Genomic DNA, 27322 nt, shown 5'->3' with positions numbered 1-27322 from the left:
ACATGCCCTGAACAACATTGAATGAAGGCTAAAATGATCCATGGAGGAGAAAAGTTCATCTTTACTATTATATAGAGCCACCTTGGATAGAAAGATGCTCTCATACCCTCAGACTCTTAAATGGCGCAGGACAGATAATCAATACCCCAGTTATTCTATGCAAACAAAGATGTGAACATTCATAAACACATATCCTCAGTACCAAACTTGGAGTCTTCACTTCCTAATACTGGCTCTCATTTTTAGGTCTCGACTAGGCAGCGCGCATACGCTGCTCTAGGAGGACCTTAAGCCATCGGTCTTCAATTTTCAAGCCCTCGCACTTGTGGTGGCATCCACCTTGCAGGAGCGAGCAGCGGCGTGCCACAAGCACAAGTGCAGTGCTTGAAAAATGAAGACTGCTCTACCAAGCGCGCGTGCACCACTTGCGGGCTCTCACCTCCTGCTCCCTACCTGGTCTCCCTCATCTCCCTCTCTCTCCTCGCCCACACGTCCCGGCCACTCACTCGCTCCGCCCGCTCCATCTCATTTTTCAGATTTAGACGCGTGCCTAAACCTGTGTGTGTTTCTATGATTTGCACTTATAAATCCCCGCGGGGCCTCATTAGTGACAAACAGGGTACAAAGGAAACAGGAAGTGGTTATCCGGGAAAAAGCAGTGGCGCCGCACTACTTTCAGCTGTTATGAAGAAACTTGATCAAGTGACCGTAAATCAGATCATTTGCCCTAAGCAGGAACTCGACCGACCTGCCCTGCCGGTTTCAGCAGCGCTGCTGGTGAGGCCAGAGAGCGGCGGAGCAGGAGGTATTGAGGGGCATGAAAGGTAACACTTGTCGACGATAAAACATTTACACTTGTGCACCAGACACCGGTCTCAGAGCCTGACTCATTTTCTTTCCTGGGAACACGAGACCTGCTTATGCCTGATATGTAGATGGAATGCAGCTCGGCAGGCTAATGGGTCACCTACTGCTGTGTTTTCGGTGAGACGGGCAGGCTGCACATTTGAAGAAACCTTGGACTTTATATCCTTCTGAACTCGATCACACGAGCACTGGAGTGGGTTAAAATAATTTCTATTACAGGGGTGCACACGGAATGTTTATTTTGTGTGCTTGCGCAGTGGCCAGTCTTACACGAATACACGATAAAGGAAGCAGCAAAACGAATAGCTGTGGCTGCCGTGCGCCTCTCGAGACTCCCAGGGTTTCAGTTGTGTTTTTGTATTCACAGCCAAGGAGCACAAGAATGGAATATTTTGAATAACATTGTAGAGAGGTAACAGTAAACCGGTGGTTATGTAAAACAATTTTCTGAGAAGGGGGAGGGTGGGTGGCAGTGGGAAGACCCCTCTAATCGAGCTGCCGACCATTAAACAAGCATTGGCATAGACAATAGGTCTCGCCTTTGGGACCTTATAAGTGTTTAGCCATGCAACAGTTGATGTTGCACCAAGGATATTGTACTGCATAACTAAATACTTATAAGGTCCCAAAGGAGAGAGAGCTCTGGTTTCAAGTGTTAAACCTAAACTCAAGACAGGTGGTGCCATCGGTTTTCAATAAGAGTGAGGCAGTCCACGGCTACCCAGTCGCATTGTGAGATTCCAAATTTGTGGACGGTGGAAGGAAATAAGTAGGAAGCCTATTTGAACTCCTGCAATATACACAACTAGCCAATCACCGACTCTAAACCTTTGTAGATCAAAGTGTTGCTCCAAACCTTAAGATGGTTTATGCATTTATCATAATGTGAAACTAGGCTACATTTGTGTTTTAAAAGACTAGTAAGTAGAAGTAAAATAAGGCACATTTTCAAATAAAGTTGAACATCTGGAAAATCCTTGCAGCCACCACACAATAGTGTCACACGGTCAGAGTAGTGGTACACAAACAAATGATGGACGGAATGCTGAATAAATCATACATTCACCCCCAGTCAAGAGATCTGGGTTAAATCCATTGTTATTTTTTTTTTTCCGCTCACCATGCCACCCCAGTTTAGACCAAGCCATATGAAAATCAGTCTGGACCCTGTGCCTCATGGGAACAGTCCAGACCGAACTGCCAAGCCAGGTTCTCCCTGGACCGGAAACAAGCATCCTGGGACCGGTTTCTGGGTATTACCCTTCATCATCCAGGCTAGCTTGAATCCAGTGGCACAGTAAGCAAGGGACCCACGTCTGGGCATACTCATCCCACTTAGGATGAAAAGTGCTACGCAAACAAAAATGCCACCACTCAATAGTTGTCACACAGTCAGAGTAGGCATAGCACACTCACCTGGCTTGAATTGGAAGCCCATGGTGCTGAAGCACGTGCATGTCACCGTGAGGCCATTGCGGAGGGGGTCCATATGCAGGCCCACCTGCTGTACCACCAAAAGGTACCTCATAGCCAGGGTGGTAGGGGTCAGCAATATGGTCATCCCTACAGAGGAAACAAACCAGCATGATAGTTATTGCGACACAGACCCTGCCCAAAACATTTGAGATGCCAACCATCTGTGAGGACACAACCTAGAGGTTGAGGGTACAAAACTAACAGAGGAGCTCTGCATTCTGCTGAAGGATTCTTGGCAAGTAAGAATAGGACCCGACAGGAAATGCAACATTTAAGTATGTCCAGCATAAACCTGATACACACGAGACTCCAGCCCAAAACACTATGTCCTTTACCTTGTACCTAAACACTTGTTGCACTTTATATTAACACAAGGTATATGTTGAAGATACCCATCTCCATACCGAAACATCAAAAACCATACTAGCAGAGGACAAAATCCTGACAAAAAGTATACAAGTCAACATGCAGGGCTAGTGCCAATATAAGCACAAACACAATTAACTCATGCAAACAAGTCACACAAACTCTAGTCAGGGAATGTAAAGCTAACTTACCAGTCTCGTCGCATGCGTTTCTGTACAGGACTCATCTCGCGGCGGGGAGGAGAGAAACGATCCCGCCGGCTCCGGTCATAATCACGATACTCTCCCCGGCTCCGTCTCTCACGACCCCGGTCCCACTCCCTTATAGTGCAGGAAATAAAAGCATGGAAAGGGATTAGAAATAACAGGATCATAGTGATAACATTTTCCAACTGCATAAAAGGAAGGCCTAGGTTCCTAACAGTAGTCAAGCCATGTGAAAGTTACAGATCTCTGAAAACAGCAACAACACAAAGTGACCTTTATCTACTCTATGCATTCCAATGAGATTCCTGGTACAGATGACTTCACCTAAGAACCCACAGGACACAGGTGTGCCAAATCTTCCCACAGAATATGTACAAAGAAACGCTCCATATTATTTGCTGCTTTTTGCCCTATTTCCCCAGAACGGATTCATCCCATTTTTTTTATTTCAGAATGTCTTTAAAAAGGTTTTAGCAGGGGTGGATGAACAAACAATGAAGAAAAGTTCCAATACAGTTGGAGATAATTTGAAGTTGCCATTAGAAATCATAAGTTGCAAAATTATATCAAATTCAATTGCTTGTGACAATTTCTGCACACATGCACGAACTGAAAAAGTTCACCTAAGCAATAAATAAAATAGGAATGCCTTCAATAACCCGGAGCATCATGGTACAAAAAGAATTAAAGTAAGAACTGTCAGACTGTGTCCTCATTACTGAAGTAAACAGTAAGAATGAGACCAACTGCAAATTAACCGATGGCATATGCCTGCCAATTTTTCTTTGACACACAATGACTGAAGGAACAGACAAGAGTCAACATGATGGAATGCTTAATGTACTCAAGAGACAACTGGCCTGAGTTACACTCCTACATCCTGGAAGGAGTAGCCTCTTGCTAATTCTCTTCCTAAAGGAGTCAATTTTATCTGCATGAATTGCTAGCAATGTGGGACTGCAACACGGGTCTGTTCCCTGCAGCTAAAATGAAATGTCAGAGAGTTTGAGAAGCACAATACAGAAGTGCAACCGAAAAAAACAAGGCCCCTTTGAGATACGATGTGGTTCTGTGACAGATAAATTGTGCCCAGTAAAGACTCCTTGCACGATGGCCCCAAAAGCAACAAGGCCTGTGGATAGACATTACAATTCTCAGTTAGTATCAGAGGAGGAGATGCAGCCGCTGGAGTAGTGTCTGCTTTTGACGGTTCCTACCCTATGTTTCCCAAACCTGCTGTCCATGGCGAAGTCCAGTGAGCTACAAAGGCCAGTGGCTGAACGGAATTAGTGCTGTATAGGAGCTTTCTTCCAGATGGGCTCCCAAATCCCTTGCTGTGACTTTTCTGGATTGACATGTACTGCAAAGCTGCATGTGCCAATCAAAAAGTAAAGGTTCTGCCCGCCACCTCCTTACTGCTCCCCTATTTCCTTGCTTGGAGGGGGCAGGGTGCTACTTAGTAGTGGAGCCAGGACCAGTTGTTGCAAGGAACTTATTGTCTGGGGTACTTCAGGACATGTTTCATCTGACTATGTTGGGTTGTGGACACCTTTGCCGCCTTGTGGTCATTTCCTTCTGTTGTGAACTTGTGGCTAGTGCAGGGATGATCCAGAATGCTAGGCCCTCTCCTATGGTTTCCACGGCTCTGGACTTTAGGCTCATATTTAGTTACTTATTAAAAGCCTGCCTCGTGTCTCCTTTAATCATGCTGATTTTCATCTCATCTGTTTATTCTGGAATGTCTTCTGGTCTTTCTCCTACTACTGTGGTTCAACTTATAATCGTTTCATTAATGCTTTGTGCCACCAACACGTTGGTAAAGGGTTTTTGTGACAAGCGCTACAGAAAGGGACAACTATAACCACATGCAAAATGTGACACAAAAAGACTATATCTATCATGATACATTTCACTAACAGTAGCTTAAAAAAAATTAAATAAAAAAAAAAAACCATGTGCTGGACAAAATGTAATGAAGCCAGTAAATACTCAAATGTCCAAACGCGAGTCCAGTAAAGACTGATTCACAAAAACGATGCACGATTTTCTTACTATTATCCAAAACTACACACCCAAAGTGCAGACTAAATAAATCTCCACCAAGTTCAGGACAAACTCTGTGACACTAAGTGGTGTGATCACCTCTCAGCCAGACTACAGATGCTAGGAGAGCAGAGAACACAAACCCCGGTGTGTAACTAAGGGCATCACGGAATAATCCATTGTTTGAGAACAGCCACATCACAAGATGACCTCACAGAGAAAACATTCTGACAACCAGATCCAGCAAGGGAAGGAGATGAAAAAACACGACGAGAACTGTAACACTGGCTGCTACGTCTAATGAATCCAAGTAGGAAGTTGACGAAATTCAAAGAGAACAGACGTGCATCACTAAGACAGATTTATAGGGTATGGTTCATGGTAAATATCAGAAAGACAAGCTCAATTGCTAACTGCTCTATAGACAAGGATGCTAGCTATAGCTTTACATCGATTCAGTATTGTAGTATGCACAAATATTAGTACTTCAATTGTTAGTAATACATCTTTAAGGAATGCTATTTAGTTAATGTTCTTATGTAACCATAGTGATTATTCCAGAATGTGTTCTGTATGATGCATTTCTACTCTGGAAGGCATTGCTGTTAGTCGTGGGTCACTTTCCTTGAGAATAAACTACTCTAATTTTACTCTTCATTTGCCTGTCTTCAATTTTGGATTTAATGACTTCTTGGAAAAACTTAATACAAGTTTCACTAAGGAACCAGGAGCACTCAGTAATCATGGCAATGTTTTAACTGCAAAAGTGCCCTAGACAACTCTGCACAGCCTATTGAGTGGCAAATGGCATTTTCTCTGAACCTGTATTCCGAACAAATAAGTTGCATGTTGTTCTGTTTACAGTACACCGACAGACGGCTCACCTGTCATTCCAGTCATCTCTGCGCCGATCTTCGCGCTCTCTGGACCGGTCATAGTCGCTGCGCTCTCGTCGGAACTTGTCCCTGCGCCGACGGTCATACTCATCATCGCTGTCAGCCATCTCACCGCGAGCTTCCAAAGAACCTTTGTGGAGAGAAAAAGTTCAACAATCAGAAAATAAACCTAAGGCAATTAAATATTTTGAACTCTACCAATGAAGTGGAGCTACAGAAATCTACTGACGGGCAATGAGCAAGTAAACCTAGGTGTGGGGTCACTGATGGACTACTGAGGAAACAAGGACTACAGCACTGCATGCGATTTAAAATACTCAAGAGGGCTTTGGGCACACACAGCTAGTGAGCTTTTTGCACACTGGATAACAGTCTAATGTGAGTGGATATAGTAGTAGAGGAAGTTAGTTGGAAAGTCTTGAAAAACGCATGGTTAAAAAGTGCGGTCTTGTGTCTTTGAGTGGCCCGTGGAATGCAGATGTGGCTAACAGTGAAGGAATGTGACAAGCGAGGAAGAGAGAAAGGAAAGATGTGAAGGCAATCTGAACGCTTTTATAAAAGGCTGCCCAGCATTGCACTCTGTTACCTGTAATTGTATTTAGAGAATAAATAACCTCACATCTGCATCTCAGCAGTCTCGCTACCAGACTAGTTCACAACAAGGCTATTCTACAGACCATCTTCCTGAGCCGAATTCTTGCTTGGAAACCAAGTTAATTTGTTGATCTCTGGTTTTTGTCAAAATAGGTTTGGATTGCAAGGCAGGTGAGCAGCAGAGTTTCTTATATGCAGACCTATGCAGTCCAATGCACTTGGCACAAAGATACAGGGCCACACTTTACCACAAAGCGCTCCCTCACGTCTTTTACATGTGAAAGATGCATTTTGTGGCACAAAATAGCGCTAAATGCACAAGTGGCGATAACAGTTGCTCGTATTTTTCCTTTGCCATAATTCTAATCGCAGACACACCGTAATTACAGGAGGCACAATGGCGTACTTTTGCATAAAAATGGTGAAACAAAATATGGCAGGGTAGTTGAAAATCCACCTAGACTTATTTAAAATGACACCAAATAGGAACTAATGTGAAATTAAAATAGCTCAATGTTTAGTATTACATTTATATTTTAAATAACTTAACACGGTCAACCAAAACTAAAAATAAATGCTAGTACGGGTGAGTACATTTTTAATTGTTTAAAAATAAATTAAGTAAATTATACATTTAATAAATGTACTTTTACTATTTAACTCACTCAATGTGAGGATCTAATATGCTATAAAAAAATGCATTCTCCTACATCCAGGATAATAAATAATTGAAATCTCCATGGCAGAGAACTTAGCGCCAGTGGCAGACTGTTGTAAAGCGGTCAGCAGTAGCTTTACTGTTGTAAACATTATAGGAGGAAACAATTCTATATTGAAGGGAGACATGTGCATTTACACCTAGGTGAAATTCTTCACTCTAAAAATGGTGAATAGCGGAAGAGTTGGAGAGGTGTTGCAGCAAATGTTCCCAGGGAATATGTGTAGATTTACCTTTGTGAACCGGACTCAAGGTGAACTGCATAGTGAGCTAGTGGCGAGGGCACAGCCTTCCATATTGGACTGAAAGATACCACCTCTTTGACTGTCTCCTGGTATTCTTACATGAAGGCTCGCTTTCTGGGAGCTCTTTTTAAAAATCGAGCTTAAGCCAGCACGTGCACAGCCACTCCTGAGACATGTTTACTTACAATGGGCAAATAGCCAGATCAACTCTTACAATTGGTTTGTTTCATTGTCATTTTAAATTATTTTATTAGGTCTCGGCTTAGACAGTGCATGCACGGTCTCGTAAAGACATGCTACCTATACTTTGTGGGCTTCAGCCCGCACATCGGCTTTCCATTTGCTGGCTCCATCTTCGCTCTCCTATTCTTTCTCCCCAATTGCCCATGGCATGCATGCAACATGCCTCTTCCTGTGTGTAGCCCTTCCCAAGAGCAGGGGCCAATTACAACTTTCCATCCACTGCTCCCATTTTAGCAACTCTTTAAGGAACTACTTTTTTATTTGATCTTGAGCACTTCACAAGAGTGCTCGTGTTTTAACTCGCTACGAGCGCCATTTCTGTGAACAGGCTTGTAAATCTTGTTCTTCTCAGCACATTTGCTTGCAATTAAAAGACAAATCAAAATGTCAGACAGTTTTCTATGGGTGCCTGTTCTGTGGCCCAACTTCTTCCAGCTTCGTTGCTTGACCCATTTCCCCGCTCCCTCATCGATGCTTGCACCCTCCGTCCATCAGTGCTTCCTATTGCTGTTGGCCTCTCTTTCCGCCTCCTCCCCTCGGAGTGCTGCGTTGGTCCTTTCTTTATCTCTCCGACTCGGTCCACCTCTTTTCATGACCGAGCAGTGCATAACTATCAGTAGTTCAGCAAGTATAATGGTACTGGTGATAGAGCAAGATTTCGCATCGCGACTTGCTCGAGCCAAGAACCTCGAAAATTTGTTATAATCCCGTAATTCCAATTGTTCGTTTTACTAAATTTATGTATTTTGAATGTGCGTGTGTATCATAGTGATGCTTGCCTATGTGTTTCACTAATACGAATAACCCTTGTCTTTAAAAATGGATGCTGCTTGAATTCTGATATTGCGCATGCGTTAGGCATAATCACGTGACATGACGCAGTCACATTTGGAGGGAAAGGGTGCTCATGCGTAACAGCCATAAAATGGCCGCGCTTTCTAATAACGAGGTGAAGCTTGCACCGTCGCTTTTGTGATTTTATCTGTTGCACTAATAAATAATTGCATAGTATATTTTATAATGATAATTCATAAGTACACACTCATGTTATGTAGTTTATTCATTTATTTCTATGTTTTAATTTGTTTTCGCTTATTTTTCATGTACCATGGTAAATGGGGGGTCCAACTGGGTCGAGAGCCATCTTGAGGGTCCTTTCTGCGCAAGACCGCGCAGCCCAGGCAGCCGTAGCCTTGAGCGGTGGAACTCAGCCAGCTGGCAGTCACAGAGAAGATGCTCCTGAGAACGCCACCTCGGACCCAGGAGGATAGAGAAATCATGTTCCTGACTTGATACAATGACATTATTTCTATTGTATTCTGCATATTCTCTCATGGGAACCCCAATCTTGCTAGGCGGTACCTTAGAATGCAAAATAGGACTTTAATAAGTCTGTTCTGATTGGTGTGTTAACCCATCCTACCTTAGGACCAATCGAAATTGGGGATTCTGACACTGTGCAACATTGGGGGGTGGTACACTGACCCAAAAGACTATATCTAGCCTAGGTTTAGCTAGAGAAATTGTCCGACTTGTCCGAATAGCTGACCTGTCACTGACCCAACGCACTCAATAGGTGACTGAATATACAGAGCGCTGCGGAGCACTCTGTCCGAATTTGACCATAGACTAAGGTTTTACTAAACCTTAAGTGCTGGCGGAGCACTTTGCTGGGGAGTTCGCTAACCCAATCGGGGTTCTGACTGATAGCTGCAGAGAGGGTGGAGCGCAGGCGTTGCTTCCGAACTGCGGGTGCTGGTCGTATCCTGGTGGTCCGGTCCTGTCCCTAATCTGGGTTTCCTGTCCTGTCCTGAGGTGTCCATACTGCACCTGCTGTCCCATTGATGACTGCTATTCCTTGGGGTATTTCCTGTCCTTAACTGACCCGTGGCCAGGGTTGGTTTTCACACCAGTCTAGGTAAATATCTTGCCGAAAACTCTAAACTGCACCTTTCTATTTTTCCGTCTTTGCTTCAATAAAGACATACCTTTGCATATGATAATTTTCCATGCTTTTCCGCAACCATTGCATATCAAAGTTATTTGCATTTACTTTCATAGCGTGTTCCTATGTTACCCTACCTTTTAGAAATCATTTTCTACATTGCAGTTTGCAATTTCCTGATGTGGTCTATAATTTTCTCATAACATTTAACTGAAGTACTTTACTAGAGTTATATCGTGTTTCACATTACACCCTTACTATAGCTGTTAGGATTCCTAATTTCCCATTCATATTCATGAAAACTGTTTCCATAGTAGAAAATTCCGATTATTGACTGGGTTTTTACTGTAAACGTTATGATTTTCCAAAACTGAATTCTAGATAAAGAATCTTAAAAACTTCCCAGTTGTCCGTGGTCATTTGATGAAACATCGAAATCATTTTTATGTTGGGTTTTGTATTTTTGCTGCCTTTCCTTTTACAGCTAGCTCCCTGACCCATCGTGGTCATAGGTACCCGTATCGGTGGATGGTAAGTCGGGTGCACTAGAAATAGCAGGAAGGGACTCACAATTATTGGTAGTAGATTGTATGGTCATCTAATCAATGTATATGGTGAAATGAAATATATGGGCCCGAAACCCAAGTGGTGAAAATATTGGTCGGGTGACCTGCGATCTCTATCAGTAATGTTCTGGTAGCAGAGGATGGTTAGGGAATAGCTAAAGGTTAGGTAGGACTAGTTAAGATTAACTAAGTTGGATGCTGCTAATGAGAGTAGACAATTCGAGTGATTTGATCACTCACTTGAAGTGTTTGCTTTAAAAATTATGAAATGTTTTAAAATTGTTGTTCTTATTCTTATACTGTTATATGTATTTATCTATTCATTAGTAAACGTCTTAAGTGTTGTCAGAAATCCCCGGGGAATTGAATAGCGAGTGGTGAATAGAATCCACTTGCTTTGAGGTCACTGGCTTTCAAGGAAAGTTAGTGCAGGTTAAGCAGAACTAGAAGCGCTAACTAGGGTTTCCTGAATGTATGATTGAATAAATGTTAGTAACGAGGTTCATTGGCAAAATTCCTATTGTGGCATAACCTAGTGAGGGTAACACCGGAAGAGTAGCAGGTTCATCGGAGCTTGGGTGAAAGCAAAGGGGCTCGCTGGTGAAACTTTAGGCTTAGATATATCTCAGAAAGGTGGATGAGTCTAGGGAAGTAGCAGGTTCTCCAATGCTAGTGTGAAGGGTAGGCAGAAGAGATCTACCCGTAGAGTGTGAAAAGTAAATGGAAGTAGTTTACTTGCAGTGAAACTAATTCTTTCCTATCTAGACACTTGAGCACAGTGGTGAATGTGTATTCGTTGTTAAATAACCAAACACTAGCACTTTAGAAAGAAAGAAAGTTTCCGTTACCTTGTAAAGGAGGGAGTCAGGCGCGAAGCTGGTCTGACGTCACTCTGTGCCGCGCTGGGATTGGTAGTCACAGCGGGGTAGTAGCGGAGCTGGAATTGTAAAGGAGGGGTGAGTGCCAAAGCGTGAGAACGGTCTCGCGAAAGGCCGCGCACCCATTGGTCGAAATTTGAAATAGTGCATTTTATTGGTCGCACAACAATAATAGACGCACTCGGATTGGAAGTCATTTTGTAAACAAAGTCACTCGTAAAAATCGTATGTGGCATTCGTATAGACCGCATATCAAACCTGATCCACGGCATATGGGATTTGAGAACGATCAGTGGAAAGGCGTTAAAAACGACATTATGTACGGAAATAAGAGAAAATTGTCTCTTGTAAACAAAGTAAAGAATTACTTCAAAAAGGACAAGCCGGTTAAAACTAGAGAAGGTGTTGTCATCCCGCCACCCAACACTCCCGCATCTTTCATGATGTTCGATAAAGGGTACAACACATGTGTATGGTTAGAGAACTGGGTGGAATACACGAAGGATGACGGAGTATTGGCTTTTCCGTTAGAGGGTACCTTTAACAGTACGATTCTATTCAATCTGAGAACCCGAATGAATGATTTACATCCCAGACCTCGATTAACGCAGTACGAAGCACTAGAGGAATGGGAGATTGAGGCTTTTGAGAGAGATAAGCCCCGAATGGATAAAGGGTTAACTAAATTTTATCCAAATTTGAAGCAGGAAGCCAGAGCCAAAAAGATGAAACAGTGGAGACAGAATATGATTGTAAAAGGACTGTTTCCCATGATGCCAGCATGTGGTCCTCCTGCGGGGGAGAAGAAAACAGAAAAGTGCAAACATTGGGTACCTATTGGAGAGTCGGATGATGAATTATTAGATGACCTGTTTATGAGAAGTCCGCCTCCTTATAATGAAAGAAATAGACCTTCCAGTGAGGGGGATAATTCCCGAAGACCTCATCTTCAGGATGAGGCCCGATCAGCCAGTGCAGGAGGAGGTTGCCCCATACCTCCTTATACCGAGAGCTTAGGTCCTGTAGATACAAGAGATATCTATCCAAGAATATCAGCTAGTGGGGATGCCAGATACCCCTGTGAAAGCGTTTTTCCCCCGAGACCTCCCTACGAGGGTGAGGCGAGACCATCAGGTTCAGGAATGCCGTTTTTACAGCCTTTATATGAAAGAGAACCAAGGTCCCTGGATACAGGAAGTTTGTTCCCAAGACCTAATTATGGTGAAGGACCTAGTGAGACTCATCCCACTGCCCCGAGTTATGCTCCCACTCTGACCCCGCAGGTGTTACATGACAAATCCTTAGAGAGATTATTGGAAGAAAAGGAGCGAGAAATTCTAGCAAAGCAGAGAGCTGAGATAATTCAGAAAATTTCCCAGTTAAATACCAGTCCTGAGGCATTGACAATCCCAGTAACAATCGGACCCGTGGTTCCATTGTATGGGGATCGGCATGAGAGTCCAAACCCTCCAGTCATTACCCCAGTCATAGCCCAGCCAAGACCAGAACCCTTAATAGTAGATGACCAGACAAGCGAGTGCGAGTCTGAGGCCTCGCTATTGGATCTGCCCAATAGAAATACAGGGAAAAGGATGCAGAAAAGACATAACCCTTTCAACATGAGGGAGATTCAGATGGAATCGACTTCGGGTACTAAGAGTGTCACGTTAGTGACTCCTGAAGAAATTGAAAGATGGAGTCAAGAATAAGAGAAACAAACTCCGCAGACGAAACCTTTAGATCTCTACAAACAGAGTAGAAATAGAAGAACTAATGGCAGGAAATGTGGGATTAGACAGATTAAATACCTACTCTGAAGAAGAACTGTTGTTTATTTGCAAAAGTCTTACCCGAAATGCCCGAGTACTTCATGAAAAATTGACAGATACTGCTGCTAGCATGGGAATAGATATTTCAAAATCGAAACCCTTGCAGAAACCATACTGAGCAGAATTTTCAGACAAAGATTTGGAAAACCTGAATATATCAGGGAAAAAGGCACAGGTCAAGGAACTATTGACAGTGTTACAGAAATGGGGAGACGTAGAAAGATGGAAAGCCAGATGGGCTAGGAAAAAAGATGAGGCCAGGTCTAAGCTGGTAACCCCAGAATTTGTTTTAAAAGAAACCGACAAACCAGAACAGTTATGCCCTATGCGCGAAGTGCCAGGAGGAAAATATGTACATGTTCCATGGTCCAGACAGGATATTGTGTCCTTTACCAATGACTTCCCGAAATTACGAGAGAAGCCCGTCGATTGGTACCGGCAGGTAGAAAGATTTGTAAAGGTGCAAAAGTGCTTGTGGAAGGACCTGGATGGGTTCTTCGACATAGTGGTCCCTGTAGATCTGTGGACTGAGTGTAAAATCGCCATAGGTTGGCCTAGTGAGGAATACCCGAGGGACTCAGCAACAGGAGAACCCTCTAAGGAAGTGATGAAAAAATATGATCAGGTAATTCAGCATCTGAAGCTAAAAGTGCCCGCAAAGGAAACTGATTGGACCAAGATAGATAGAACCACGCAGGAAAGGGACGAGACTGTGCATTCCTTTTATGAAAGGCTGTTGCAGGTGTTCAAAACGTACAGTGGTATAGATAACATCGAAATGAAGGACATGACGCATTTCATTTACAGGTTTGTAAACGGTTTAAGACCAGAAATTTGTCAGTGGATAAAAGATAACAAAATCTGTTGGCAGTCCAAGAAAATGGACGAGGTCCTACGGTACGCAAAGTACTGTGAGGACGAAATGGCAGAAAAGAAAAAGGCCCTGAAGGAGAAAGTGATGTGGGCTCAAGTAAAGCTTGCAGAACAGCAGGAAAAACAATTGAATAAGTTAAACAAAACTACTCAGAACCAGGGCCCTGGGGGTGGGGGTGGAGGAAAGCCCAGAGCAAAAATTAGCAGAGAGGTAGCCAAAAACAAATTTCCCTGCCACCAGTGCGGGGAAATTGGACATTGGAGAGACGAGTGTCCGTATTTACAGTCCGATAATACCCAAACCCCTGATTTAACTCCACAGACGCAGAATGAAAAGCCAAGAAAGACCCAGCAGCAGGTAAAAACGATTCAAATACCCCGAGCGCCAAAGCCAACGTTTAAGGGAAAATCACCGCAGGGAGATGATATAGAGATCTGGGGGGGCACTGAGAACAGAAATGCAGCAACTTCGCAATATTTATTGAATGACACTTTTTTCTGTGCCGACGAGTACTGACGGGGCCTGAGAGGGGAGGACAAGGAGTGTGTACTTAGCGCCTACTTGCCGGTAGACCAGTCAGGGCCATACATTGAAGGAAAGGTTGATGGAAATTATGGCACCTTTCTATTGGACACTGGTGCTACCCGTTCTACTGTGAGAACAGCAGACGTTCCAAACCTACCCCTCTCGGGAGAAGCAATCCAAGTAGTGGGTGTATCTAATCAATTGATTAGTACCCCCGTCACCGAGCCCATGGAGATATTAATAGGGAACTTCAAAGAAATGCACAGATTTGTCGTCTGTGATACCAGCCCAGTGAACTTACTGGGACGTGATTTGCTGTGCAAAATGAACTGCACTATCTTTTGCACACCAAAGGGCGTTGAGATTCAAACCCCAGACGAAGATGGTATTTATAAGCTAATGTTAGTCAGACCGGACTCAGAAATTAAGCGAATGACTATACAAGACTTACCTGAAGAACTCCAACAGACAGTAAAGCCAGAAGTATGGGACTTTACAGGAAAGGATGTAGGATTAATGGCCACTGTAGACCCAATACAAATAGCCATAAAGGAAAATGCAGCCTACCCCAATACTAAGCCTTACAAAATGAGTGCCGAAGTGAGAGCAGGAGTTGCCATTGAGATACAGAAATTGCTAGAAGCAAACATCATACAAGAAGTGATGAGTAGCCCGTGTAATTCCCCAATAATTGGAATCAAGAAACCTAGTGGCAAGTACAGAGTAGTGCAGGACCTGAGAAAGGTAAACAAAATTGTGGTTCCTTGCTGTCCAATTGTCCCAAACCCAGCTGTGATTCTGTATCAGATTCCCTGGGATGCTGAATGGTTCACTGTGATTGACCTATGTCATGCATTCTTTTCGATCCCATTACACCCAGATAGCAAATTTCTTTTCTCATTTGCTTTCAACAGTCACGTGTACGTTTGGAACAGGGTCCCCCAGGGGTACACAGAGAGCCCCTCTATCTTTAATCAGATCTTGAAAAAATGCCTGGAAACTTTAGTCTTACCTAGAAAGTCTGTTTTGGTACAATACATTGACGACCTCTTGGTGGCGTCCAAAAGTCATAGGGATTGCGTGATTGACACCATTGCCCTACTGAATCACCTAAGTGAAAAGGGACATAAAGTGGCCCCTGAAAAATTGCAGTTCTGTTCAAAATCAGTGAAATATCTGGGGCACCAGATAGAAAAAGGAATCAGAAAAGTCACCTCAGAGAGAGTCAGAATAATTCAAAAGATGCAGTTACCCCGTACTCAGAAAGAAGTCAGAATGTTCCTTGGAGTTGTAGGTTACTGCAGGCAATGGATTGTGGGATTCGCAGTCCATGCCAAGCCTTTAATAAAAATGACAAAGAAAGGAGCACCGGACCATGTGGAATGGGATGATGAAAGCTTAATAGCATTTACTAAATTACGGGATTGTCTGTGTACGGCCCCTGCTTTGGGAATGCCTGATTATTCCAAGGAGTTTGCTCTATTCTGTGACACACGAGACAATTGTGCATTGTCGGTCCTAACTCAGGAACATGGCTTGACTAGACGCCCCGTGGCATATTTCTCTGCCACTTTGGATCCAGTGGCTGCTGGATTACCTGGATGTTTGAAAGCAGTGGCTGCAACATGCACAAGTTTAGAACAGAGTGAATCTATTGTCATGGGACATCCGGTAACTGTGTATGTTCCACACGCAGTTGTGATTTTACTAACCAGAACAAAGACTCAGTATCTCACCCCTAGTCGGCTGACTAAATACGAGAGGATTCTCGTAGGTGCTGCAAATGTAGCCATCACTCGGTGTAATATACTGAACCCCGCCACTCTACTCCCTGACTCAATGGTTTTAGAAGACCAGGGAGAGAACGAGCATGACTGCATTGACCTGACAGAATTCAGTACTAAACTCCGCCCAGACATTAAAGAAACACCCTTGCCTGTACATGATGAGTGGTTTGTGGATGGTTCATGCATGCGGCATGAACTTGTAGGCCTAAGTGCTGCCTACGCTGTGGTTGCGTTAGACAAAGTTAAAGAAGCATCCTGTTTATTTGGAGTAAAGTCTGCACAAGTAGCCAAACTAATTGTCTTGATAAGAGCTTGCAAATTGGGAAAAGACAAAAGGATAACAGTATATACTGACAGCCAGTACTGTTATGGGGTTGTGCATGACTTTGGCCAATTATGGCTACAAAGAGAATTCCTGACTTCATCAGGTACTCCCATTCGAAATGGAAAAGTTATCCAAGACCTTCTAGAGGCAATCCAATTACCAAAAGAATTGGCAGTGGTCAAATGTGTTGCTCATAAAAAGGGCCTTGACCCCGTGTCACTGGGTAATGATTTTGCTGATCGGGTAGCAAAACAATGTGCTATGGATCGCATGTCAATGAATATCAGACTGGGTGGGACTGGAAACAGCTGCCAACTTATGGTGTTTGAAGAAGTGCCTACCTGGGATGAAGTGAGAGAATGGCAGCATGCTGTGCCCTGGGAAGAGAAAGAGAAGTGGAAGGGACTTGGTTGTCGACCAAGACGTGAGGATGGTGTCATTGTGGGCCCAGATGGTATGCCTGTGTTACCTAGGAACCTGCTTGCCCCTATGGCCAGACTGATACATGAAGGATCACACATTGGTAGGGATGCCATGGTACTGGTATTTCAGCAGACCTGGTATAACCCGAAGTTCAGGAAGGTAGCAGAATCCCTTTGCCAGAGGTGCATGACGTGTCAACAGTTCAACGCTGGCAAGAGAACAGTAGTTGAACTGGGGAAAATTGGAAAGTCAGGGGGTCCCTTTGTAAGAATACAAATCGACTTCATCACCATGCCACGCTGCGAGGGAAAAAGATATGTCCTGGTAGTGGTCTGCCTCTTTTCAAAATGGGTGGAAGCCTACCCTGTCCCACAGAGTGATGCCTTAACAGTAGCCAAATTGTTACTACGAGAATTGATACCTAGGTTCGGGGTGCCAGTCACTATTGAACCAGATAGAGGTGGACATTTCCAGAATGAGGTGATGGACCAACTCTGTAAAGCATTTGGAATCACACAAAAGTTACACTGTGCACATCGTCCAGAGGCTTCTGGAGTGGTAGAGCAGATAAATGGCACTATTAAATAGAGGTTGGCCAAAATGTGTGACTCAACTGGAATGAATTGGATTACTGCCTTGCCTCTTGTTCTGATGGGACTCCGAAGTATTTTAGATCGGAGAACAGGCCTGAGCCCCCATGAAATTTTGATGGGAAGAGTGATGAGACAAGCATGGGTACCAGGAAACAAACTGTTAAGCATTTCTGATGATTTGGTACTTGAGTACTGCAGGAAACTGGGTGACCAAGTGCGTTCTATCTCTCGCCAGATTGGGGAAGACGCCGTCGCCAACCCGACAACTCCAGTTCATAAATTGGTTCCAGGTGACTGGGTTAGAATAAAGAAGCACACTCGTTCGAGTTGCCTTGCACCGAGGTGGGGAGAAAAACGCCAAGTAATACTGGTGACCACGACAGCAGTGAAGTGTGCAGGCATTCCCAGGTGGATCCATGCCAGCCATACTCAAAAGGTAATTCCAGACAAAAGAGCCTGGAGCTGAAGGTTGTCCAGCTGAGGGGTCTGCGGATGTCGGTCCTGAAGTAGCTGATGACGAACAGCCGAGCGCCAGTCCAGCTGAGGGTCCTGCAGACGTTGGTCTGGAAGTAGCTGATGACGAGCAACCGAGCACCAGCCAAGATGATTGGATACCTATAATCGATTTCATTGAAGACCCAATCAGAACAAGAGAGCGAATCTACGAAGATAGAGAGTGGAATAGAGAGGTCGAGATAGGCACAGGCGAAGACCCTCAGATCATTGAGATTCACATCAAATCCGAGGACGAAGAAGGAGGTCAGACAGGGACAGAACAAGTGATCGATACTCCTCCACTGACTCCTGAAATTGAAAAGGGACAGACTAGAAATAGTGTAATAGTTCGAGCAGAAGAAAATAAAGGGATCGAAGTGCTCGAACAGGATCAGGCAGAGCTAGAAGAACGTGTTCAGGACATAGAAACAGACGTTTGAAAGCCAAAACCCAATTTCACCTGAACCAGGCCAGTTTAGTAACCAGGCAGAAGAAATAGATACAAGACCTGGGACTAGTAAGACAGGAAGGGAAGAGACAAAAGAAGCGCCACAAACGAAGGAAAATAAAAGAGCATTAGAAGAAAGTCAACTGACAGTGCCAACCAAAAGACTCAAGAAAAAGAAAAATATCGAACCAAGATACATTAAGAGACTAAGATTGAGAATAAAAACAGTAGAAGAGAAACTTGCTGACAGAAGAAAAAACATACGAATAGCAGAGCAAGCTGGAGAAAGCTCCAAAAGAAGGAGTGATCGAATAAAAAGACTGAATGAGAAATACCAGGATCCTGAATGGACATATCTGATTCTGGAAAATTTAGAGGATCTTGATATTACTGACGAAAGCGACGGGGAACCGATTACTGATTACTCTGCAGAGGAAGAGGACGAACCACCGTGAAATTGCTCAGCATAAAGGTACCTGGGCAAAGCCACTAAGAGGGGTTGAAAACTTCTTCTGAGCCAAAATGTCTGATTCAAGCGTGAGTGGTAGACCTAGCCGCAGTTGTTGCAAAACATGCTGCAAGGTATGTATATGTAGTATAGTTATAGTAATATTAGTTTGGATAGGACTAACAGTTTTCATTCCTTTTATGGTAAGCAAAAATACTAATATTGACCCTACTCAGACTACCGACCCTGAAGAACTGACAACACGAAGTGTAGAAAGACGTGAAAAGGCACTCAGACAGACAAAACGAGACTTAGAAGCATCAGATGAGGAAGGACTACATTACCACGGAGTTAGAAACCAGACACACTTAAATGTTTTCGCAAACTTGTTAGTGCATTATGTAGAAACTATGGAAATAGAAGATTGCTATGTCTGCATGAAGCTACCTACTTCTGTAGCTGAAGGCGTGACTTATCACCTACCTCTGACCTATGGAATTTCCTGTAGTATTTTAGCAAGCTTATTTTACAAAAGAGGACCGTTACAGTACTATTACTCTAATAATGACGTAATATTTTCCGAACTTCCTATACGTGGAAATCTGAATCCTGTACATACCAAAAAATTAACGTTACACGCTATATGGGAGAATACTTTCTGACTATAGGTACCATAGACTTAAATGAAGCACACAGAGACAACTTGACCTGTTCATTACATGAACAAGAAAAAATATTTTTGAACATGGCAGAAAAGAGAAGAGAGAGTTTCCAAAGAAAGGCAATTGACAAAAGACAGAAAACCCCAAAATGGGCTGAGGACATGGAAAGCACCTCAAATGGCGGGGCAGGGCCTGCTTTGTTGCTGGATTTCGAAAAGAAAGGGAAACTCTACCTTCATCGCGAGAAGACTAGTTATTATAATAACATTTTCATTGGTTCCAGTCAATGTGAACATAATTACAAGGTAATTGGAGGTTGGGGTTTCAAAAATGGGTCAGAACCTGTGTTTCCCGGAATTTATTATGTATGTGGAAACGAGGCTTATTTCAAATTGCTGGATCACTGGTATGGAAGCTGCTATTTTGGCATTGTTTTCCCGAAAATATACCACGTGAATGAAATTGCTGGAAGCAACGAAAACACTAATGGCTTAATGCGTAGTAAAAGAGAAAGCGTAGGTGAAATAATGGGTAGTATTTTTAGTGCACTGATACCTGGAGTGGGAGTGGTTCTGAACACTCACAGAATTTGCAAATTATCCACAATAGTGGATGTGTTGTCTACCGACACGGCTCATGGGTTTCTGCTGGTCAATACTGAAATGGTTGCGATCAGATCAATGGTTTTGCAAAACAGACTTGCTCTTGACACCTTATTAGCAAAAGAGGGCGGAGTCTGCCGGATGTTGAAGGCGCAACATTGTTGCACTTACATTCCGGACAAAAGTGTACAGCTCAAAAGGTATGTGAAAAACATTACTAATTTGGAAAAGGAACTCAAACCACTCGAGGTTGACAGTGCCTGGAGGAGACTGGTTGATGGTCTCTCCAATGTAGGTCATTGGTTTGCTAGCTTAGGTAAAAGCTTATTGTTTAAGGTACTGATGCCAATTGGAGTGATAGGTCTTATCCTATTTCTCATATTCGTCTGTTGCAAATGTCGCAAACACACAAAGAAATACCAAGTGAATGCGAGAGGAGTTAAACGAGTGCGGATGAGCTTGAATTGGAAGAAATAAATAATCAGATTTATAAAAAGGTGAAAAATTCTCACCCTACCAAAAATGAGAAAGAGAAACTGAATCGCCTGTTGGAAGAGATAGAAATGTACAAGGTGTGAAAGAAAGTTGGCATCTGGTTCCATATTTTGTGATGATAGTAAATATCATCAAAGAGGGGATTGATAGAGCAAGATTTCGCATCGCGACTTGCTCGAGCCAAGAACCTCGAAATTTTTTTATAATCCCGTAATTCCAATTGTTCGTTTTACTAAATTTATGTATTTTGAATGTGCGTGTGTATCATAGTGATGCTTGCCTATGTGTTTCACTAATACGAATAACCCTTGTCTTTAAAAATGGATGCTGCTTGAATTCTGATTCTGCGCATGCGTTAGGCATAATCACGTGACATGACGCAGTCACATTTGGAGGGAAAGGGTGCGCATGCGTAACAGCCATAAAATGGCCGCGCTTTCTAATAACGAGGTGAAGCTTGCACCGTCGCTTTTGTGATTTTGTCTGTTGCACTAATATATAATTGCATAGTATATTTTATAATGATAATTCATAAGTACACACTCATGTTATGTAGTTTATTCATTTATTTCTATGTATTAATTTGTTTTCGCTTATTTTTCATGTACCATGGTAAATGGGGGGTCCAACTGGGTCGAGAGCCATCTTGAGGGTCCTTTCTGCGCATGACCGCGCAGCCCAGGCAGCCGTAGCCTTGAGCGGTGGAACTCAGCCAGCTGGCAGTCACAGACAAGATGCTCCTGAGAACGCCACCTCTGACCCAGGAGGATAGAGAAATCATGTTCCTGACTTGATACAATGACATTATTTCTATTGTATTCTGCATATTCTCTCATGGGAACCCCAATCTTGCTAGGCGGTACCTTAGAATGCAAAATAGGACTTGAATAAGTCTGTTCTGATTGGTGTGTTAACCCATCCTACCTTAGGACCAATCGAAATTGGGGATTCTGACACTGTGCAACATTGGGGGTGGTACACTGACCCAAAGGAGTATATCTAGCCTAGGTTTAGCTAGAGAAATTGTCCGACTTGTCCGAATAGCTGACCTGTCACTGACCCAACGCACTCAATAGGTGACTGAATATACAGAGCGCTGCGGAGCACTCTGTCCGAATTTGACCATAGACTAAGGTTTTACTAAACCTTAAGTACTGGCGGAGCACTTTGCTGGGGAGTTCCCTAACCCAATCGGGGTTCTGACTGATAGCTGCAGAGAGGGTGGAGCGCAGGCGTTGCTTCCGAACTGCGGGTGCTGGTCGTATCCTGGTGGTCCTGTCCTGATCCTAATCTGGGTTTCCTGTCCTGAGGTGTCCATACTGCACCTGCTGTCCCATTGATGACTGCTATTCCTTGGGGTATTTCCTGTCCTTAACTGACCCGTGGCGGTTTTCACACCAGTCTAGGTAAATATCTTGCTGAAAACTCTAAACTGCACCTTTCTATTTTTCCGTCTTTGCTTCAATAAAGACATACCTTTGCATATGATAATTTTCCATGCTTTTCCGCAACCATTGCATATCATAAAGTTATTTGCATTTACTTTCATAGCGTGTTCCTATGTTACCCTACCTTTTCGAAATCATTTTCTACATTGCAGTTTGCAATTTCCTGATGTGGTCTATAATTTTCTCTTAACATTTAACTGAAGTACTTTACTAGAGTTATATCGTGTTTCACATTACACCCTTACTATAGCTGTTAGGATTCCTAATTTCCCATTCATATTCATGAAAACTGTTTCCATAGTAGAAAATTCCGATTATTGACTGGGTTTTTACTGTAAACGTTATGATTTTCCAAAACTGAATTCTAGATAAAGAATCTTAAAAACTTCCCAGTTGTCCGTGGTCATTTGATGAAACATCGAAATCATTTTTATGTTGGGTTTTGTATTTTTGCTGCCTTTCCTTTTACAGCTAGCTCCCTGACCCATCGTGGTCAAAGGTACCCGTACCGGTGGATGGTAAGTCGGGTACACTAGAAATTGCAGGAAGGGACTCACAATTATTGGTAGTAGATTGTATGGTCATCTAATCAATGTATATGGTGAAATGAAATATATGGGCCCGAAACCTAAGTGGTGAAAATATTGGTCGGGTGACCTGCGATCTCTATCACTGGCACATTGGTGCAAGTGACCAGTACACCCAATTTAAGTTGTTTTTTATGCCAAACCACTGAATAAGAGGCAAAATATATTGTTTATTGCATTATACCCACTGGACTGGAGCTAAGCTCCGATCAAGTTATAAATCTAACTCGCACTTCTAAAAGGTAAGGTTACATATATTTTCATTGCCGAACCCGAGACAACAGCCACTTGTGTCTTCTGGTGTGCAGCAGTTCTATTTATTTGCGTGCTTCTGTGTTAGTTTACAGTGTGTTTCAGTGTCATGTCACCCTTTGCTCAGCAGAGACCGCTATGCCCACCTTTCTACATTACACTTCTATGGCACCCATAAGCTGGAACTGGGAGATAAACTGTTTCGTTTGAAGTTTACATTTCGCGAGGTGCTGGGATGAAAACAGATTTCTAGTCTCAGTAGTCAAACAACAGTGTCACTCGGGGACGCAGGCTTGGCATTGTGCTACATTTTCTAAATATGCCAATGTGATATGTTTACTGCATCAATAGGCAAGATCAGATTTCGACTGAGGTGGGACCCAACAGAAGTAATTTATCAAGGTCGAGAGTTGTGCGCTTGCTGCCAGAACTTTCACTATACCTACGGTAGTTTCAGTTTTGTATGTGATCCCAACCACACTAGACTGATTTAATATGCCACCAGCATGCATTGAAGTGGAGTGAATTTCAATTCGGTAAAAAAAAAAAAACAATTCTCAGTTTCCTGCAACACATTTTTAGTGGCTCATCATGTATTGCACTGCGTGAAGAAACAAGATAAAAAGTAACATTGTCCAAGGTTTGCTTCTATGAATTAGCTATGCAACAAACTACACGGTCTTGGGCATAATGAATAGTTCGTTTGCAGTCATAAAACCTTTGGTTTGCAAAATCACAGGGCTACCAACTCCAAATCACAATCTTCCTCCAGACTGGATTAACAGTTTTGTCTTACTACTTATTTTTTCCCTATTAGCCCAAATTAAAGATGATTACGGGGAATATCCCTACACTCACTCATAAACAAAGATGACTGATCTATCCAAATAAAAGAAAAAAAACTTTGCCAACCACCTCACTTTCTTTATTACCAGAGTACTGGTCCTCACTGACTCACACAGCAATCATCGCCAAGAAAATGTTAAATATATGCAATGTCTAACAACACTAACACTGTACATTCATACTAGACATATATCCTCTTGGCTCCACAGACTGCTTACTGCTCCCTCAAAATCGCCGTTCACCAAGCAATGTCATGTTCCAAGACCATACGTTCTGCTGATAATTAAATGATGGCATTGTTTAAAGTAGTCAAAGACTGCATAAACTCATTCCGACAACTTGCCATCTCATACTCTGGGCCACTAGAATTAAGCAATTGTGCTGCTGCTGCGTTTTTCACATAATTATGTATTTGCAGCATTTGCCACATAATCATCTGCTGTATAATCTGTAGATTGTAACAAAATGATTTGTTTCCAACTCAAACATTACTAAAAAAGAAGCAACATGTTCCCGCACGGTGAAATACCCATGGCAAAGGTTGACTGGTCTCCTTTTTTAGGTCGAGCCTAGCGCAGCGCACATGCGCTGCACTAGGAGAGGACCTTTTGGAATCGGTCTGCACTTTTAAGAAACTCGTGCAAGCCATCCACTGTGCGGGAGCGAGTAGCGGCGTGCAGCGTCCATTTGTTTGTAATTAAGGCGCCGTGCTAATTTACATTTGCCTTGCTTAAATGCTTACAAGATTTTCCTTCATCTTAAATTACAGGCTCCCACGAGCAGCGGCGCGCAGGGGCCATGTGGTTGTAATAAGTGTGGCCGCGCTTGTTTATATTTGCCTTGCCTGTCTTAAATGCTTACAAGATTTTCCTGCATCTTAAGTTACAGGCTTCCGGCAGAATCATACCCAGAGGGCACCTGGTATTTTTATCTGAAGCATTCTTATTGATAGTACTTTTGGGAATGGAGTCAGTTCTTTTAAATTTAAATGCACCTGTAAACCTCACAACAGGGCCAGAAAATAATAATTCAGGATTGAGAGATTACATTTTTTTTTTTTGCCGCCCTTCTTGGATTGACTTGATGCGGGGACTACAAGGTTGTGTTTTTTTACTTTCTTCTCAGAAATATGAAATTTAAGACAGTAAACAATTTGCTAGGGCGCTCTACCTCGGATCTGGGTTCAAGTTTCGGTAACGACGCCAAAACCTCCTGTGATTCTGGGCAAGTCACTTAATCTCCCCGTGCCTAAAATGAATGTTTGTCCGTCCTCATGTAACGTAACTGGTACTATGTAAAGCGCTCGGATACCCGGTTCGGGTCTAGTTCGCGCTATATAAAACTCTGCAAAAAATAAAAATAAAAAAAATAATTCAAAGGCGCCACAAGAAGCTTGTGTGTTATGTTGCCTATGAGAAACAGCGTTTGTGTTTGATATAGCGCAAGGCCACATCACGGTTTAGTGAAGCTGGCGTGGCCTTACACAGGCTACGTAGAATTAGAAAATCCTGTATCCTGAGCACAGTGCTGGACTCTAGCTCCAGTCCAACCACAGATTCAAGCCGCTTGTGTTTAGTGGATGGACACACGCTTCACCCTCTCGAGACCAGCAACGATGAGAGTAAGTTCCACAAAATCATCTGCATTCGCATAATTGCTTTCAATTATGCGCAGTTTCTATCGCTCACACTAGAAACGAGGGGTGTCTGCACTTCATAAAAAGAAAAACAAGCATTGGCATAGCCAACAGGTCACACCTTTGCTCCTTATAAGTGTTTAGCCATGCAACAGTTGATGTTGCACCAAGGATATTGTGCTGCATAACTAAATACGTATAAGGTCTCAAAGGCGAGACATATTGGCTATGCCAATGCTTGTTGTTTCTGCAGGCGTTCTGTGCAACCAAGTCACAATCCACTCTAGACAGATTCTCACCACTGGAGGAGCAGGATTCTATTAATCTCCTGGCCTCCATCCGATCGGGATCACCATATGACCCATGCCTGGTGTCCGTGATCAAAGTACCAGGGCTTATTGGTACAGAACTCACCCCACTGTTTAAAGCCATGTTTGAGTCTGGCCAGTATCCCAAAAGATGGAAAATAGCATCCATTCTTGCGCTGCTTAAAAAACAAAATCTTATTGCTAAGGATCCTAACATCGACAGACCAATCTCTTGTCTCTCCCTACCGGCTAAAAGGATCGAAAAGTAATGAATACTCAACTCAGCAGGATTCCTCCAATTTACTAGACCCGACACAATATGGATTCAGAACAGAGCACAGCACAGAGCTGGCCTTGGTAAAATCTGCAGAGGCAATAAGAAGCTCTGGACCAAGGAGGTAACGCAGCATTGATTATGTTGGATCTCTCTGCGGCCTTCGACATGGTCCATCATGATGGTTTGATGAACCATTCATCAGAAGGCGTAGTACAAGGTGACGCCTGAAACCTCCTGAAATCTTTCCTCACAGAAAGAATTCAAATGATGGACTTAGATGAAGTCCGCTCAAAACCTTTCTCCCTTCCGTGTGGAGTACCACGGGGCTCGTCCCTTAGTCCCACACTTTTTAATGTCTATGTGACACTTCTGGCGGCCTAGATAAGATCTTTTGGGTTCCAGCTGACATCTTACGCAGATGATACGCAAATAGTGCTGTCACTTTGGCCTGGGCAAGAGGCTGAGACAGGATGAAGATTTCACGATTGCATGAAAGCGGCCAGGTTGTGGATGTCTACAAACTGCTTGAAGCTCAACCCAAGCAAAACGGAGGTCATTATTTTTGGCAACAATACAAACTTCTGGGCGCCAGACTGGTGGCTGGAAGAATTAGAGACCAACCCCCAAACCAACTAAGAAAGCAAAGAATCTGGGGGTCATAGTTGACAACAAACTAGCATTCGGGGACCAGGTAAATGCAGTTGTCTCAGCTAGCTTTCATCTTCCCAGAACGATAAGGAAGATGAAGTCATTATTACCAGCAGATAGTCACAGAACAGTGGTTACTTCACTTAAGTCGCGGTTGGACTACTGCAAAAGTCTATACCTAAATATCCAAAGAAAGCACCTAAATAGGCCCCAAATCATGCAAATTACTGACTGGGACACCCACGTTTGTCTCTGTTAAAAAATTAGAACAGTTGCACTGGCTCCCAGTCAAAAAACGGATTCAATTCAAAGCCCTCTGCACGGTTTTTAAGGACCTCCAGGGAGCTGGACCAGACCATTTGAAACAGCATTTTCAATGGTACGTTCCCAGCAGGGCATGGGAGCAAAAGGAGTGATCGTACCCCCAGCCAAAAAACTTAACTGGGGTGGTAGAAGTTTTATCACAGGTGCCGCAAGGGCCTGGAATGAACTTCAATTCCATCTTAGGAACCTCACCAAGCTCATTACTTTCAGGAAAGGACTGAAACTTGGCTTTTCACCCTATAGGCACAGTACACCTCAGCAATCGATACAGTGATCAGCCCAAGGACACCCTAGGGTAACCGTTGCGCTTAAGAAACTAAATTAACATAACATAACTTCCTACTACATCTGGGTGTTTATTTGGTACTGAGGTGCAACCTAAGTACAGACGGTGTCAGCAAGTGTAAAAATGACAAAACAGTGAAGTAATACTATCACAAAATGTGT

General features: G+C 43.2%; 1 protein-coding gene across 2 annotated transcripts in view; it reads right to left on the bottom strand.

Moving 5' to 3' along the window:
* The window catches only part of SRRT (serrate, RNA effector molecule), a 157730-nt gene that overhangs the window by 113359 nt on the left and 17049 nt on the right, over positions 1-27322 (bottom strand). For both annotated transcript variants that reach the window (XM_078669832.1, XM_078669833.1), the window contains exons 2-4: positions 5843-5984; positions 2901-3029; positions 2284-2430 (exon numbers count right to left, since the gene is read on the bottom strand). In XM_078669832.1, coding sequence (XP_078525958.1) covers positions 2284-2430; positions 2901-3029; positions 5843-5961 — 395 coding nt within the window. In that variant the 5' untranslated portion in view covers positions 5962-5984. The remainder of the gene's footprint in view (positions 1-2283; positions 2431-2900; positions 3030-5842; positions 5985-27322) is intronic.

The sequence above is a fragment of the Lissotriton helveticus genome, chromosome 12 (genome assembly GCF_964261635.1).
Source record: "Lissotriton helveticus chromosome 12, aLisHel1.1, whole genome shotgun sequence".
Taxonomy (NCBI): Eukaryota; Metazoa; Chordata; class Amphibia; order Caudata; family Salamandridae; genus Lissotriton; species Lissotriton helveticus.
The sequence above is the reverse complement of the archived record's forward strand: the minus strand, read 5'-3'. Positions and strand labels throughout refer to the sequence as shown.